At 54.8% G+C, this 15,627-nt stretch overlaps 1 protein-coding gene across 2 annotated transcripts in view; it reads left to right on the top strand.

Annotated features, from left to right (window-relative positions):
* The window catches only part of RUNX3 (runt related transcription factor 3), a 63,842-nt gene continuing 52,642 nt past the window's right edge, over nucleotides 4,428-15,627 (top strand). The window contains exons 1-2 of one of the 2 annotated variants that reach the window (XM_021095591.1): nucleotides 4,428-4,612; nucleotides 4,901-4,989. In XM_021095591.1, coding sequence (XP_020951250.1) covers nucleotides 4,536-4,612; nucleotides 4,901-4,989 — 166 coding nt within the window. In that variant the 5' untranslated portion in view covers nucleotides 4,428-4,535. Of the gene's footprint in view, nucleotides 4,990-15,627 lie in introns of both variants that reach the window. The other variant, XM_021095592.1, reaches the window with a different exon arrangement.

Below are 15,627 nucleotides of genomic sequence, written 5' to 3'. Positions count from 1 at the left end.
ATGTAAACTGCCCATGAGATTCACTGGTACTTCTGGTATGAGATGCCAGTCAGTGCCCTTGGCCAGCAGGTCCCTTGCTGGGATCTGCATCTTCTGGTCCCACCGGTCAACTTGTCAACTATCTATTGAGTTTGTTCCTGAACTTGTTTATTCCAGTTGGGTTTCCATGGTGACAGAACTCCTTTGGATACCACTCCAGTCCGGAGCGGTTTTGTCCTCAGATCCATTGATCCCTCCCCCGTTTCAGCTCTATAATGTAGAGGTCTGATTCCACTAGGTCAACCATTCGACCAATGGGAGGCGCTGGAGAGGAGATGGAAGGGTGGAAGAAAGAGAGAAATTCCTTTATTCTTTGTCTCAGGGGCCTCTCCATAGCAACGGAGTCTCCTCCGTGGCTCCAGCCAATGCTGGACCAGCCCACAATGCTCCTGCTTCCACTGGGGCCCCTGGTTACACCAGCCCTCCTCGTGTCCATCTTGCCCAAGGGTGGCAGTGGCTTCTTGCTGTGGCTAGTCTTGGGTGCCTCACCACCTCTCTTTGGCTTCTCAGCTCTTCCATCACCTGGATTGTCAATAACCCTTGAACTAACTTGCTTCCCTCAGTTTCCAGCACTCAGAGTGGCTTCTGTGCTCCTGATTAGACCCTCTCTAGGGGTGATGCGATATTATTGATGGTCTGATGCAAAACAAGGGTGTCTGGAGTTCCTGTCATGGCGCAGTGGTTAACAAATCTGACTAGGAACCATGAGGTTGCAGGTTCAATCCCTGGCTTGCTCAGCGGGTTAAGGATCCCGCATTGCCGTGAACTGTGGTGTAGGTCAAAGATTCGGCTCGCATCCTGCATTGCTGTGGCTCTGGCATAGGCTGGTGGCTACAGCTCCGATTAGACCCCTAGCCTGGGAACCTCCATATGCCGTGGGAGTGGCCCTAGAAAAGGCAAACAAACAAACAAACAAAAGGGTGTCTGTTTCTACAAAAACTAGGTTGAATACCTTGGAAAGACTCGGTGAAGCCCTTTGCCCATGATCTCCCAGCTCACACGTTGCTAAAAAAAAAATCAATTGAATTAGGTATGAGTGGTCAATTGTAAAAGATTGGGCAAATGAGTCAGTTCTAGATGCTATTGAGTGCTTATTGCTTCATAGGCATCTATGTATTTGCATTCCACTTTTTTTGCTTTTGAGGCAGCACCTGTGGCATACAGAGGTTCCCAGGCTAAGGATCAAATCAGAGCTATAGCTGCCAGCCCACGCCACAGCCACAGCAACGTGGGATCCAAGCCTCATCTGCAACCTACACCACAGCTCACGGCAACACCAGACCCTTAACCTACGGAGCGAGGCCAGGGATCAAACCAGCATCCTCATTGTTCCTCATCTGATTCGTTTCCGCTGCACCGCCATGGGAACTCTTGGATTCCACTTTAAAGATGACAAACCTGGAAATTGTAAGAGACACCCTTGGGGTCGATTTAAGACAGATGAAAACAGAAAGTCATTTAGTGGACAGTTCTCAGTGTTAAAGGTAAAATAAAGCATTGAAGGAACATTACTACTTTTTTTTTAAAATGATTCCCTTCTTCAACCAAATTTTTGGATGAGCCTGATCTAAATGGTCAGACGCTTCTATGGGCTCGAATTTTTTTCCCATGGGGAACAAGAGGACCCCTGACTGCCTACTGCCTGCTGAGAGAGTGCACTGTCAGGAAAGGGCCACTCGGGAACTGGGGACCTGCCATGTGCCAAGCACACTCACAATAGCTTTTTTCATTTAATCCTCTTTGCAGTTTACAGAAGTGGGTACTACTGTTGGCCTCACATCACAGGCTAGGGAGCAGGCTCAGAAGAAAAAACCCTTTGCCCATGATCTCCCAGCTCATAAGGACCAAAATCAGACTCTAGGAAGATTCTGTCTGCTTCCCGGGCAGCCTCCAGGGATTCATTCAAAGTCTGGCACATGCTTCTGAAGGGGCACATGGAGATTATAAGCCTCTCGAGGGAAGGACCAAACTTGTCATCCAGTAAAGAGCATTTGACACATGGTCCCAGGAAGGCATTAAACCACCTGGTGCACAGATGTGCCCCCGGGCCCAACACAGCCTCCTGGGCCCCCTTCTTGGGCCTGAACTCAGCTTCCCAGGGAGGGGGAGTCCCTCAGAGTGACCAAGTTCTAGGTGTTATGGGGGGCCCGCTCTGACATGTGGAAAAAAAAAACAAAAAAAAAAACAGCGAAGTGCGTAGGGTGGTATGTTAGAAACTGGAGGTGACGTCGGCAGAGTGGAAACAACTCCTGGGCTGGGAAGCAGGGGCCCCGGGTTCCACTGACTCATGGGTGAGTGAGCCTCTGCTCCTCTAGGGGCCTCAGTTTCCACTTCTATTAAAAGGGGTCTTTCAGTTGTGTCCATCTCTGATCTATTTCACAGCACAGCAGACTCCAAAACGTTCCACGTGGAGCCAGGAGCCCAAATCCTTTGGCGGGCTCCACCTGTGCATTGACCGTGCCCCCCCCCCAACCCCCCTCCCCCAAGCCCTGCCCAGGCCAAGCCAGCTGATGAGTTTACGACAGGGGCAGTCTCTCCTCCTCTGTGCCTGCGATGGCTCTTTCCGGACCCTTACACCTAACAGAGCCCAAAGTGCATCGCTGAGACTCAGGCAGGAAAACCGGTGCCTTCACCCAACTGCCTGTCCCTCCAAGAAATGTGTTTATCCCCATTTTACAGGGAAGAAAACTGAGGTCCAGAGAAGGGAAGTGACTTGGCTCACGGTCTTGCTGCTGGGATTCAGCAGAGCTGGACTGGGACTCACTTTAAAGAGCCCCGAGGCTTTCACTGCAGACCTACTTCCTCCCTTGGACAAGTCAGAACCCCCACCTCACCCCCACCCCTACCCAGCTGCCATCCAGGAACAGAAGACTGAGCCCTCAGGAGGATCCAGATGAGGCAGAGACCAAATGACCAAGGTATCCTGTTCCCAAGTGACCCCGCGAGGCCATGGGCAGAAACAAGTCTCAGTGGGACACTGGACAAGCCCCTCTTCCCCCGGCTGTGCTGGATTAACATACAGAGATGACTATGAGTCTGAGGCTGACCTGGCCCTGAGCTAGGGCTCCATGGGAGGGGCCAGGTGGCTCTTGAAAGCCTCAGGATTTGGCTTCAAGGCCATGGCAGGGCACTGTGGTGTCATGGCTGAGGCCCAGGCTGGTGAGCCAGTGGCTGCTGTTCTAATTCTGCTCAGAATACTCTGCGGTCTTGCACAAGCTGGTTTCAGTATCGTGGGCCTCAGTGGTCTGGCCCATGAAATGGGAGAGTAGAACTTGCATGGAAAATGGTAAAGCCCCCACCCTTCCCCCAATGCCTCGCCTGGCTTCTGAGAACACGGAAGTGTAGGGTTGAATCATCTTCCATGCCTTTTCTGCTTCTGAGCCCCTCTGGGAATTGGTTCAAAAAAGGGTGACAGAGGGTACTGGGAACCAAGGTGGGGGGCTGGGGTGTGGGCCACAGGACAGCAAGAGCAAAGGCCCAGAGGCAGGACAGCGCAGGCACGTTGGGCTGGAACAGAGAAGCCCACAGAGATGCCCAGCTGGGCGAAATGAGCAAAGGGCCTTGGATGACTAGCGCAGGTCCTGGAACCTGAGCTCTGCAGAGGGCCCTGTGGCAAGGCCGTGCCACCAGCTTTCCCCAGGAAGGCCTTTCTCAAGGCAAACAGGCCTCGGCGTGAGCTCTGGTGATGCCCTTCATGTGTTTCTCTTTGTACTTAATCCCAACTCCCATAAAATCTCCCTGAACTGCCACCCAGCCACCCACAGGTACTCCTCTCCCTGGCTGCCGTGGTGGACAATGGCAGAGGGTCAGCTGCCCGCAGCCCGGGGCAGGGGGGCCTGGAGGGGATCTGGGCACTGAGCGTCCAGCGCAAGCCCTGCTGGGCTCCCAGCTGCCCAGGGCCAGCACTGGCCTTCATTAAAAAGGAGTCTCCCACAGGATCCAAACCACCGCCCCGGCCACTCCCTCTCCACCCGCTTTCAGTTCTGCTTCTGGGCCGCGTGCTGAGGCCAGCCCCACAAATAAAAGCCATCCTTTTTTTTTTTTTTTCCTCTCTCTCTCTCTTTCTCTTTCTTTCTTTCCTTTTTTTCTTTTTCCTTTCTTTCTTTTTTTTTTTCTAAAAAGAGAGGCAGCCACAAAAATCTTCTAAGGGGCTGTGACATCACAACCCAGGTGACCGCCACCCAGCCAATGGGCCAAGGCCGCGAGCTGGCTTCTTGCATCCTGTGAGCTGAGGTTGGGTTGACACTGTGAAGGCCTGGTCCCTCAACCACAGAACCACAAGGCCAGGCCCTCGGCCGCCTTCGGGGGCCCTGCGCTGGAGCTGGTTGGCTCCCGGTCCTCCCACCCCCTGGGCCGCCCTCGCACCCACTGAGCTGGGCTCTGCCGGGGGCGAGCCTCATTCATTCATTCCCGTGGCCGCTTGACGCTGTGCTGGCTTTGCTCTCACTGCCCTGCGACTCCTGCCCTGGCTGCCGAAGGCCCCTTCCCGCCATCTAATGATACACTCTGCATACGCTTCTGTTGAAAATTTGTGGCGAGACATTCCTGTGGGACCAGGAATCCAAATTCTTGGGTACAAACAGAAACTTACTTTCCTTGGGGATTTTTTTTTTTCTCTCTCGCTCACATACACACACACACACACACACACGCACGCACACACTCGCGCACACACACACTCTCGCGTTCTTTCCTTTTTTCTTTTTCATAGCAGTAGGGGGGAAAAAGAGACAAAACAAAACAAAACAAAAAACAAACAAAAAGCAACACTCCCCCCACCCCCACCCCTTTATTTTCAAAAGTAGCTAGGAAAAAATAAAACAACAGCTAACCAAGTCGATCCCAACCCAACCCCCTGAAGGGCTGGAACCTCGCCTTCCTCTGAGCGGGGCATGGCATCCAACAGCATCTTCGATTCGTTCCCGACCTACTCGCCAACCTTCATCCGCGGTGAGTAACGAGCGCCCTTTCGGGTGGGGAGCTGTGGCCGGGGGCCCGGATTGCGTCCCTACACGGTCCACGCTGGCTGCCTTCAAGGGCCCGGGCTGCCTACCTACATCCGCTGGCTTCTGAAGGTCTGGGGTGGGAAGAGGGTCTGGTGGCCTCCGTGGTGTCCTGCAGGGGAACATCTTTGTGGACTTTTATCCTCAGCTGGTGGGGACTGTCCACGGTGGGAGCCACAAGCCCTCAAAGGACTTCGGAGGGTTGTGGGGTGGAGAGGACACATGGGGGGGTCCCTGTGACCCGAGGCTTCCTGCCCCATCCTCAGGGCCCCTGGCCCCCCCACCCTGCAGCGCTCGGACCCTCCACCTGAGCACATACTCAGATATCTGCTCCCCCAGAGACTGGCCAGCTTCTGGAGCAGGCAGGGGGCAAGGCTACACCTGAGGATCGGGAGACCTTCCCGAGAAACTTCTGCACTGCATTTTCCGAGTCATTCCTGGGTGAGAGAAGCAGAGGGAAGAGAAGGCTACAGGCTTTTGGGGGGAACCTATGCAGCTCTGGGTTGCTCAGAAGGTGGTTTGGAATCGGGGAGAGCAGGCCTCCAGAGGGTTTGTGGATGTGGTCAGGCTTCTGCCTCTATTCATGGCCTAGAGGGACCCAGGGTTCTGGGTTGTGTCCCTCAAAAAGGATAGGGTTCCGAGAGCCTCCACTTGGAAGTTCTGATTGAGGCTGGGATTTGGGGAGACTTTTCCTGCCTCTGTCTGGCCCTTAAGGCTGATGGGACCTGGCCTCAGACACCCCCCCACCATGTGGCTTTCTTCCCTGCGACCAGGAGCCCACGTGGGGCTTGTGGCACCTGAGACTGGGGATCAAGAAGCCCTGAATCTGAGTCCCAGCTCAGTGGCCACCTCTAAGGCTGAGTGGCCTTAGACAAGTTACTTAACCTCTCTGTGCCCCCAAAGGGAGGCCTCTCCAGCTGTGACATCCTGATTGCCTGAGGCTGGAAATGGACCGTGTATGAGGACCATGCCTCTGGGTCGTTTGCAAAGAGTTCTCTTCCAGATTAGAGGAATCGAGTGGCCTCTAGAACACCAGGTTTTGGGCTCCTGGTGCCACTTCTTCTCGGCGGAGGTGGTCAGCTGAGACACACAAGTCAGTCTGACTGTCCATCCGCCCGTCCTGCTGCCGGCTAGCAGGGGGACTCAGAGCCACTCTTGGGCAGCTGGCTCTGGGCAGGGACCGAGGCACATTTGGGGGGTTATTGTCCAAAGGTTTCTGCAGGGGCTTGTCTGAGGGCTGGACCCGTTCCTCTTCCCTGGAGAGAAGCTGAGGAAGGCTGTGCGGCTGCAGAGGGGGGCCAACTGGGGGCAGGCGGCGGTCTGCCGTCTGGGCGGCGGGGCGCTCCCATCAAACGCGCTCACAGCTGCAACGGGCGGCAGCCCCAGGTCTCGGAGCCGAGAGCCCTGAGCTCCTTCCTTCAAGCGGCTCCTATTATAACGCCGTTCCCTTTGTAGTGCTTGGAGCTAATTAAAGGCAGTTCTGTGGCAAGAAAATAAGAGTTTATAAAAACCATTTGCTGAGTCTTTGTAATCTGTATTTCTTCTTCCGTGAGCAAGATGGAGAAATGTGGAGTTTAAGACAAAGGAACCTTGGGAGACAGGATTCAAGGGCCACCCACCTAGGATGGGCTCCTGGTGCCAGGGTGCCCAATAGTGGACAGTGACACAGAGGGAGAAGGAGAGGCAAACTGGTGGCTTTGGGCTGAATGTGGGCACACAGACAGGAGGCTGCTGGGCAGAGCGGGCCGATCCCTAGTGAACAAGGACTCAGATGTGTCTTGTAAGCTAGGGTATGGGGGAGGCCTTAGGGCCTGGGGTCTGAGGCTTCCCTGCAGTTCCATGTTCTGTCTGTTTCTGGCCCCCTCTCTCCTGCCCAGTTCTAGTCGCCACGTTCTATTCCCTTCCAGGGCTCTGTCTCCCAAAATTCTGTCTCTAGAGGCTCACAGGGGATGCAGCTGCCAATTCTGTCCCCAAAGAGATCCAGGCTCTGGGTCCTGCCGAGCTCAGCTACCTGTGGCCCCGTGCAGGGTCCTTAACCTGTGCTGAGCCACAGAACTTTCTGGAGTCTCAGGAAGCCTATGGACTCTTCAGAGTCACCATCTATATCAAACTATGAAAAAGCACATTTGTGACACCATGACCAGCTGCCTCTGTAGTAACACACAGGGTGCAAAGCCGTCCCTGTGGAGAGAGGACTTGCCTGGATGTAGTGGGGATAGGCAGACAGCCCCCAGGAGACTGGAGAATACTTGTGATTCCCCCTGGGGACAAAGTCGCTGTAGAAAAAGATGCTAAGTTTTAGTTAGAGGTCAGCGAAAGGGAAGATGGTGTGTGTTTCTCCCCCGAGTTCAGGGACCCCCTGAATTCAGGCCAACAGCACCAGTTCCTCAGCAGGAGGCCAGGGGTGGGGGTGGGGGGCCTCAGGACATCACCTGCCCAGGAGAGCTTGAAAGTTGGGTTCCCGACTCTGGAACTTCTCTCAGTTCCCTGCAACAAAGAGGTTTGGGAAGAGGGTGGAGAAGCATTTGATTCCTACCTGACGGAGAGGGTGAGGGGGAGACGAGAAGAGGGCAATGCTCGCTGTGCAGCAGAAATTGGCACAACATTGTAAATTAACTATAATAAGAAAAAAAATTTTTAAATTAAAAGAGGGTGATGCTGGAGTTCCTGTTGTGGCTCCAAGGGTTAAGGACCCAATATAGTCTCCATGAGGATCCAGGTTGGATCCCTTGCCCTGATCAGTGAGTTAAGGATCTGGCATTGCCACAAGTGGCAACAGACAGGTCACAGATGCAGCTCGGATCCAGCATTGCTGTGGCTGTGGTGTAGGCCAGCAGCTGCAGCTTTGATTCTACCTCCAGCCTTGAAACTTCCATACACTGCAGGTGCAACCCTAAAAAGAAAAAAAAAAAAATAAGAGAGAGAGTGATGATTAACCTAAAGAGCTGGCAGAATGTGCCAGAATTCCAGGCACTGAAATGGAGGCATGAGAGGTCGTAGGGGGCTTCTGGGGTGCCCAGTGCCCTGAGCAACTCACACCTTTGCCCATCTCTGCTCCTGGGACTCTTCCAGACAGGAGAAGGGTTAAGAGTCCTCTGTCTGACAAATGGGGAAGCTCAGGCCTAATGACACATTGCGTGACTATAGGCAAGTCCCTTCCTCTCCCTGGGCCTTGGTTTCCCCACCTGCCAACTGCAGGTAATGGCCTTGAGGATGCCTAAGGGGCCATCCTCAACTCTACCAAGGGCTAGCACTTTAATCCAGAACCACACCTGTCCCGTGAGGCCCTTCTCTGCACCCCTTAGGGGATCCCCCTTGCAGCAGGTCCCCCTCACAGCACCCCTAAACTGCACCCCCAAAGGCAAAAGCATTCTTGCCAGGACACTGAGGGTGGGCACCTCAGCCGGGAGGAAACCCAAGGAAATGGGCCTAAACGGCCACAGGCAGGAACCAGGAGGCTCAGGGAGATGAAAGTTTTCATTCATTCAGTAATTGCACAAAAGCTGCTCCAGGAGTGGAGTACCAGCTTCCAGGTGGGCTCTGGAATCAGACTCCCCGGTCTCCATCCTGAGCTGGCCCTAACTGTGTAGCCCAGGACAAGCTGCTCCCCTCTCTGTGCCTCTGTTTCCCTGTCTGTAAAAGCAGCATAATGATTATACCAACCTCCTGGAGCTCTAGAGAGAATTAAATGAGCGAGGCGTCTGGCACAGAGTAAATGTTCAATAAATAACTTCCTTTTTAAAATTAACGTGAGCCTGGCCTTGTGCTAGAATTTCAGGTCCAAGGGTGACGAGGTCAGTCTCTCCACCCTTGAAAAGGTCACGGTCTGCTGTGGAAAGAGATGGGCAAATGCAAAATTGCACTGGGGTGTGGTCAGTGCGATAAGGGACGAGAACAGGGGGCTGGGAGATTAGAGAGGGGTCACGGGCGGCCTGGGGGAAGAGAGGAAAATTCCCCTGGACACGTGACCCTGGAGCTGGGTCTTACAAGGCGAGGAGGTGAGAATGCAGAAAAGATGTCTTGAGCAGAGGGAATGGCCTGGGCAAAGGCGTAGAGGCAGGACAGGAGGAGAGGATCCTGGGCGTCTGCTGGGATAGCTGGAGGGGGACGAGGGTAGGCTTCTCTGGCCAGAGTTCCCCTCGTGGTGGTGGGACAGCTGGCCGGTAGCTCCCCGCCTGAAGACACTTGGGAGAGATGAGATGCAGCCTCTCAGGCGTGAGCAGGCCTGTGCAGTGGCAGAGGGTGAGCAGAATGGCAGGTCTCTCTGGAATGGTCTGGCTCAGAAGTCACCGGACAAGGGGGGAGCTGCCTGGACCAGAGAGGTCACTCGCGGTGTCCTTTGCTCAGCTCTGGGCGATGGTCAACAACAGGGGACTCGCCAGAATCCCAGGCAGCCCGGGATGGCCGGTCACCTAGAGCAGGGCGCCCTTGGCGGCATCCCCTCCCCCACAACCCTGGGAGATGAAGGGACTGACCGCCAGCCACCCACACCCACCCTGGCGCTTGCCTGGCGCCACCTCTGCCGGGCCCCTTGGAGGGCGGATCCTGAGGCCGCCCTGCACACACCCGTCTCCCCAGACCACCCTGCCTGTCCAAAGTGCCCCCCAGGCTGGAAGGGCATTCCTGGGAGTCCCCCACTGGCCACAGGGTCTGGGCGGGCATGAGCCGGCCCCACACAGTGGGACTGTGTGTCTAGGCCTCACCCGCGCCCACTACGGCGGCCGGCGGCCCCCAGCGGCCCCACCGGTCACATAGAGAGCCCATTGACACCTCGGCCTTGAGGTGGCTGCATCAAAGCTGAGGCTTGCTCAGCTACCTGAGAGGGTGGGGGCATTCAAGGAGGGGAGGGGGCCCTGAGGTCAGATGCCCCCTGAGCCCTTCCAGAAGGCTCTGGGACCAAGGAGGCAGCATCACCCTCTGACCCCTGCCTCGTCTCTGAGCCAGTCCAGACTCCCCCGTAGGTGGGCTCAGCGAGGCAGCCTTGACACCAGCTCTTACCCCTGTCCCCTGGGCTTGCCTCCTCTGCAGACCCTCCCTCAAATCCACCATGGGCCGTGCCCCTCCGGCAGCTGGGGAGTCTTGCCCGGTCTTCAGGACCGAGCTCAGACACCCCCTCTGCCAGGAGTCTTCCTGGGACCCCCTGTGGCCACTGGGGAGCCCTGGCCTCCGGGGAGCTTCTGGGCCCAGGCCAGCCTTGGCACTCAGTCACTCATGCCCACCTTGGTGCCCAGGAGCCTGCCTTACTCCATGCTGGGAGTAAAGGGGACAGAGGGAGGTAGGAAGGATGGGCTTTACAGCCCAGTGGATTTGGAACCCAGGCCATCCATCACCACCTTGAAACAGCGCCTCCTGCAGGGACACAGAGGAGGTGGAATTGCGGCCCCCGGGGCCAGAGCGGGACTTGGTCCTACCTGGAGATGCCACAGGAAGCAGGAACAGTGAGCGAATTCAGGAGAAGGTCGGAGCTGGCAGGCCAAGAGTGCCTCTGCCTGGTTTTATAGGTGGGGAAACTGAGGTCCGCAGAAGTGCGTGGGCTCGTGTGAGGTGGGATTCCACGGCAGGAACGCTGACTTTTCTCAGCTCCTTGGGAACCAGCCATCGGCCTCGCACATAGTTTAGGGGTCAAGGCAGGTTTAAGCTGTTTAGTGGCTGGGTGACCCAACATCTTAATTTGCCTTTTGGAGTCTGTTTCCTCCTCCCTAAGATGGGGCTAGAGTGTTTGCAAGAGAGAATGTGACCCTGCCCTGAAGCCCTGTGCGCAGCCTCTGATCTATAGTGAGCACTCACTCAGCACAGCCACCTCCTCAGGACCCTCCACCTGCCCTGCTTTCCCCCCCCCCGACCCCCGTTGGCTCACTTGCCACCTAGCAGATGTTCCCACGTCTCACCCCACTGCTCCATCTCCACCATGGACCCCTGGTGTTCTCAATGCTGGATGGAGGAAAGCACCGAGGAGACTGTAGAAGGACTGTCAGGCCCCTTGTCAATGGCTCCCAGGGACAGGGATGGAGAAGAGGGTGCTCTCCGGGAAAGAGGCAACATGAGATGCAGTTAGTTACAAGCCCAAGCTGCAACCAGGCCCCGCCACTTCCTCAGTGTGTGGTCTCGGACGAAGCGCCTCAACTCTCGGAACTCAGTTTTCTCATCCGTACAATGGAGAGAACAAACTGTAGCCACCTCGGACGTGCTGGGTGGGTGAATGAGATCCTGTACCTTGTGTGCTTGGTGCAGAGGCAAGACCTCCATCGTTATGGAAATTATGACTATTGAATATTCCTGCTCCTCCTGGCCAAGAGTCAAACTCGGAATGGGATGGGGAAGGGAGAAACATGTCTCTCTCCTCCCAAGGCCAGCCTAATGGCCACCCCCTCTGGGGGGCCTTCCAGGTTACCCCCCTTCTCTCCCACCCAGACCTCAGGAGTGCCCTGCCCCCATCCTCACTCACCCCTCTCCCCGACACCTGTCGGGAGGGGTGCTCCTGGGAGCAGGTCTGCCTGAGCACTTCTTGCTAAGTGGTGGGAGGAGAAGGCGGATGAAAAGACCAGTGGAAGGACCACACTGACCCCGGGAGGGTTCCAGCTGTTCCCTTCACTTCCCCTTCGGCGTCTGGCTTGTTCTTTGAAATGCTAGCTGGTGGGAGCCCGAGCGTTCATGTCCAATCGGCGCAGCCGTGTGAAGGTTTAGGTTCCTCTTTGGGGTTTTCTTTTGCGTCTGGGAAAAGCGTTTTTGGCAAAAGGTTCAGACTTATGTGTGGGTGGAAAGGGCGGATGCCCATACCTTGCGATTTGCAGGGGTGACCTAAGTCAGTGCCCCCAGAACATCCTTCAGTGTGTGTGACACGGAGACTGAAATTCACCATGACACTCATTCCCTTTGGGGTGAAGAGTTGCCAGCAGGGCTTTTTTAGAACGCGGGGTCCAGCGTCAGTGAGTCTACTGATCTGCCCACCTTCGTTAAGAGAACAGAGGCTGGGTGTGGAGCAAGCAGATGTGTTAAGGGAAGGAAAACTTGGGGCCCTCAAATGAAAGGGGGTAACAAGAAAGGGGATGGGTGGAGAGGACAGGTCCATTTTGGTCATGCCCCTGACTCAGACTCAACTTGTCTGGGTGCCCAGTGGCTGAAGACCAACACCCCACCCCAAGAAGTGGCCCTACCTTGAGAACCTCTCTGCTGTCCTCCCTCAGTGAACTTGAGTTCTGCCCACCTTGCCCCCCAGGGAGGAAGCCCTGCTGAGACCCCACCCGCCAATCTGGGCTCCCTCACACTGTAGGAAGGCTGCACCAGGGCCAGGGTGGTTGGAGTGAGGAGCCCATGTGAGGCAGGCGGAGGCTCATGGCAGTGAGCCAGATTCTGCCTCTAGAGCAGCCGTATCTCTTCCTGGGGGGAGTGGACACCACCTCTGGGAAAAGGCTGGAAGGAAAACAGGAAAATGTAGTTAATGCTACGTGATGCTGTGATGGCGAGGAGACTTTATTTCTTCTTCTTTTTTGCTTTTTAATGGCTGCGCATGTGGCATATGGAAGTTCCCAGGCTAGGGGTCAAATCTGAGCTACAGCTGTCCGTCTAAGCCACAGCCACGCGGGATCCGAGCCTCGTCTGCGACCTACACCACAGCTCACAGCAATACCAGATCCTTAACCCACTGAGCGAGGCTGGGGATCAAACCTGCATCCTCATGGATACTAGTCAGGTTCATGACCTGCTGAGCCACACTGGGAACTCCAAGGGAGCATTTATTTATAATTCTTTTGATGACTGTAGTTTTTCCAAACTTTTAAACACTGCATATGTATTACTTGTAAATTTAGGGGGAAAGCTCTTTTTTTTTTTTCCAAACAAGAAAGAGGAAGAGGCTCCCCCCCCCCCCGCCCCGCTCCCAGGAGCAGGTGAGCCAGGGCTGCAGCGTGGGGTCAGCCTGCTCCTGCCCTGCTGGCCGCCCCGCATCTCTCTTCCTCTTCCCAACTGCCTCGTCTGCCCTCTTCCTCCCCTGCCCTCCCTGTCGGGTTGTGGAGCCAGGGTCTGCCCTGGGCTGGGCAGAGCTGTGCATGGGCTTGTGACCTGCGTCGTGGTCCCAATCTGAGGACAATTTCCCCAGAAAGGGCTGCTTTCCCTGGATTCTCCCATCCCAGTGCCCAGGACTTAGGATGGGATGTGGGCCGATTTGGTATTGCTGGTCATTCAGAGGACATTTATTGAGCATTAGCTGCATGCCCAGCACTGTCCTGGGCACTGAGGATTCAACAGTAGACCAAAGGTACCTGTCTCCCCTTCTGGTACTGACATCCCAGTGACATGTGGAAAGAGTTTGCCCCAGGAAAAAGCCGCAGTGAGAAAGGCCAGCACCTCGTTGGCTAATTCCCTTATCATCAATGGAGAATCTCAGGCTTCCGAGATGTCTGTCAATGTTCCCTTGACCTGCCCTGAACCCTCATCACAGCTCTGTGCTCTGGGCATCACAACCTCCACTGCAAAGATGAATAAACACAGACACAGAGGGATGGGTGACGTGCTGACACCAATATTTCACAGGAGGCAGACACTGAAGAAGGGAGAAGGGAACCACCTTTGCTGGTGACTTGCTGTGTGCCAGGCACTGCGGTGGTGCTCATTCCAGTTAACCAGTTCATCTCTAATCCATGTAGTCGATGTGATCGATAAATATCCCCATTTTCCAAATGAGGAAACTGAGGCTCAGCAAAGAGACGTAACTCACCCAAGGTCACGTAGCCAGGAAGCTGAGACGCCCAAATTCATGCCAGAATCTCTCTGATAGCAAAGCCAGCCCTACGCAGCGCTCCTTTCTACCTGACAGACATCTCCTCCTTATAGGCCCAGGCTCACCACCTCCCCTGAGCCCTCCCTGATTGCTCCAGGCAAGGTGATACATGTTCTCTGCTCTGCAGCCAGAGTACCTTTAGGCCCTTCTCACATACTTCCAGAAGGCTCCCCAGAAAGGGTAGACTCTGCAATAGGTAGACCTGGGAAGGAAGGAGCAGCGCTGCATGGGCAAAGGTACGGAAGAGAGACCACAAAGAGAGGGTTTCTTAGAGACAGGAGGGCTTGTGGCTCCTGTGGTGAGGTTGAGGGAGAAGACGCTGGAAGGAAGGCAGGCCAGGCCTTGAAGTTGGGGTCCAGGCAGGATCCGAGAGGCGGTGATGTGGGGCAGAACATCCTGTGATGGGCCGGGCTGCTCTCTGAAATAGGCCAGTGTAGACGTGCGCCTTGAGTGCACGTAAGTGTGTGAACAGAGACCACAGGGGCCCTCCCGCACCGGCTCGAGAACCCTATTTTTATCGCCCTCTTAGACACACGTCTTAGACACACGTCTGAGCAACCAAAGCAGACTTGTTCTCCAGCACGTAGAGTGCGCCGTGAATGGGCACGTCTGTGGTCTGACGAGGCCACGTCGATGGTTCAGAGCAGCCCAAGAAGAATCCCAGGTCCCATGCTGGTGACACAATTTGCAGGGCCCCGATGCAAAAGGAGACTCCCAGGCCCGGTGCTGGTGACACAATCTGCAGGGCGCAGTGCAAAAGGAGGATGTTCAAAAATCATTAAGAATTTCAGATGGACAACCTTAGGACATGAAACCAGGCATGGGGCTCCTCTAAGCTACAGAGTCTATGTGACTGCTTGGCCTAAGTGCCCTTGAAGCCGGCTCGAGGCTGGGGGGCCCTGGCGTGAATGTAAACCTCTGTCTGCTTCTTCTTTTTTGAGCTTCATTCCTTTGATATATGTGGTCCTCCATTCTTCGTGAGTCCTCGACTTCAAAAATAATAAAAGTTCCTGCTGTGGCAGTCGGTGAAGGATAAAATAATAAGAGGAGTTCCTGCACTGCTGTCGCTGTGGTTGTGTAGGCTGCAACTCCAGCTCGGATGCAATCCCCGGCCCAGGAACTTCCATATGCTGCACATGCAGCCAAAAAATACAAATTTAGGAGTTCCCATCGTGGCTCAGTGGTGAGCGAATCCAACTAGGAATAATGAGGTTGCAGGTTCGATCCTTGGCCTCACTCTGTGGGTTAAGGATCAGGCGTTGCCGTGAGCTGTGGTGTAGGTTGCGGATGCAGCGCGGATCTGGTGCTGCTGTGGCTCTGGTATAGGCCAGCAGCTACAGCTCCGATTGGACCCCAGCCTGGGAACCTCCATATGCCGCAGGTGCGGCCCTAGAAAAGCCAAAAAAAAAAAAATTTAAATTTAAAAATAACAATAATAAATTAAACCTTGGGCAAGATTGTCCCTTGAAGCTTTTAGAACCAGCAAAGGACATTAGGGAAAACATGAATCCACCCAGCATCCCCCACCCACCTGAATTTTAAGTTGTTGATCACCTGAAGGACCTAGGAAATTGAAAAGTAAACTCTGTAATCTCAACACCCTGAGAAAACTGCTATCATTCAGTGTATTTCCTTCTGGATTATTTTGCCCTGTGTCTGGTTTTTGCCTCTAGAGAGTCTCTTCCCTTTATGGGCCATACAGAGACATGTGACACATCCAGGAAGCTCATTATGAATATTAATAACCATTATGCATACATGTCGGGATATGTCTTGGGAGAGTCTAGAGCAATGCTGTCCAATGAAACT

Source organism: Sus scrofa, chromosome 6 (assembly GCF_000003025.6).
Source record: "Sus scrofa isolate TJ Tabasco breed Duroc chromosome 6, Sscrofa11.1, whole genome shotgun sequence".
Lineage (NCBI taxonomy): Eukaryota > Metazoa > Chordata > Mammalia > Artiodactyla > Suidae > Sus > Sus scrofa.
This window is presented reverse-complemented; position numbering and strand designations above follow the sequence as displayed.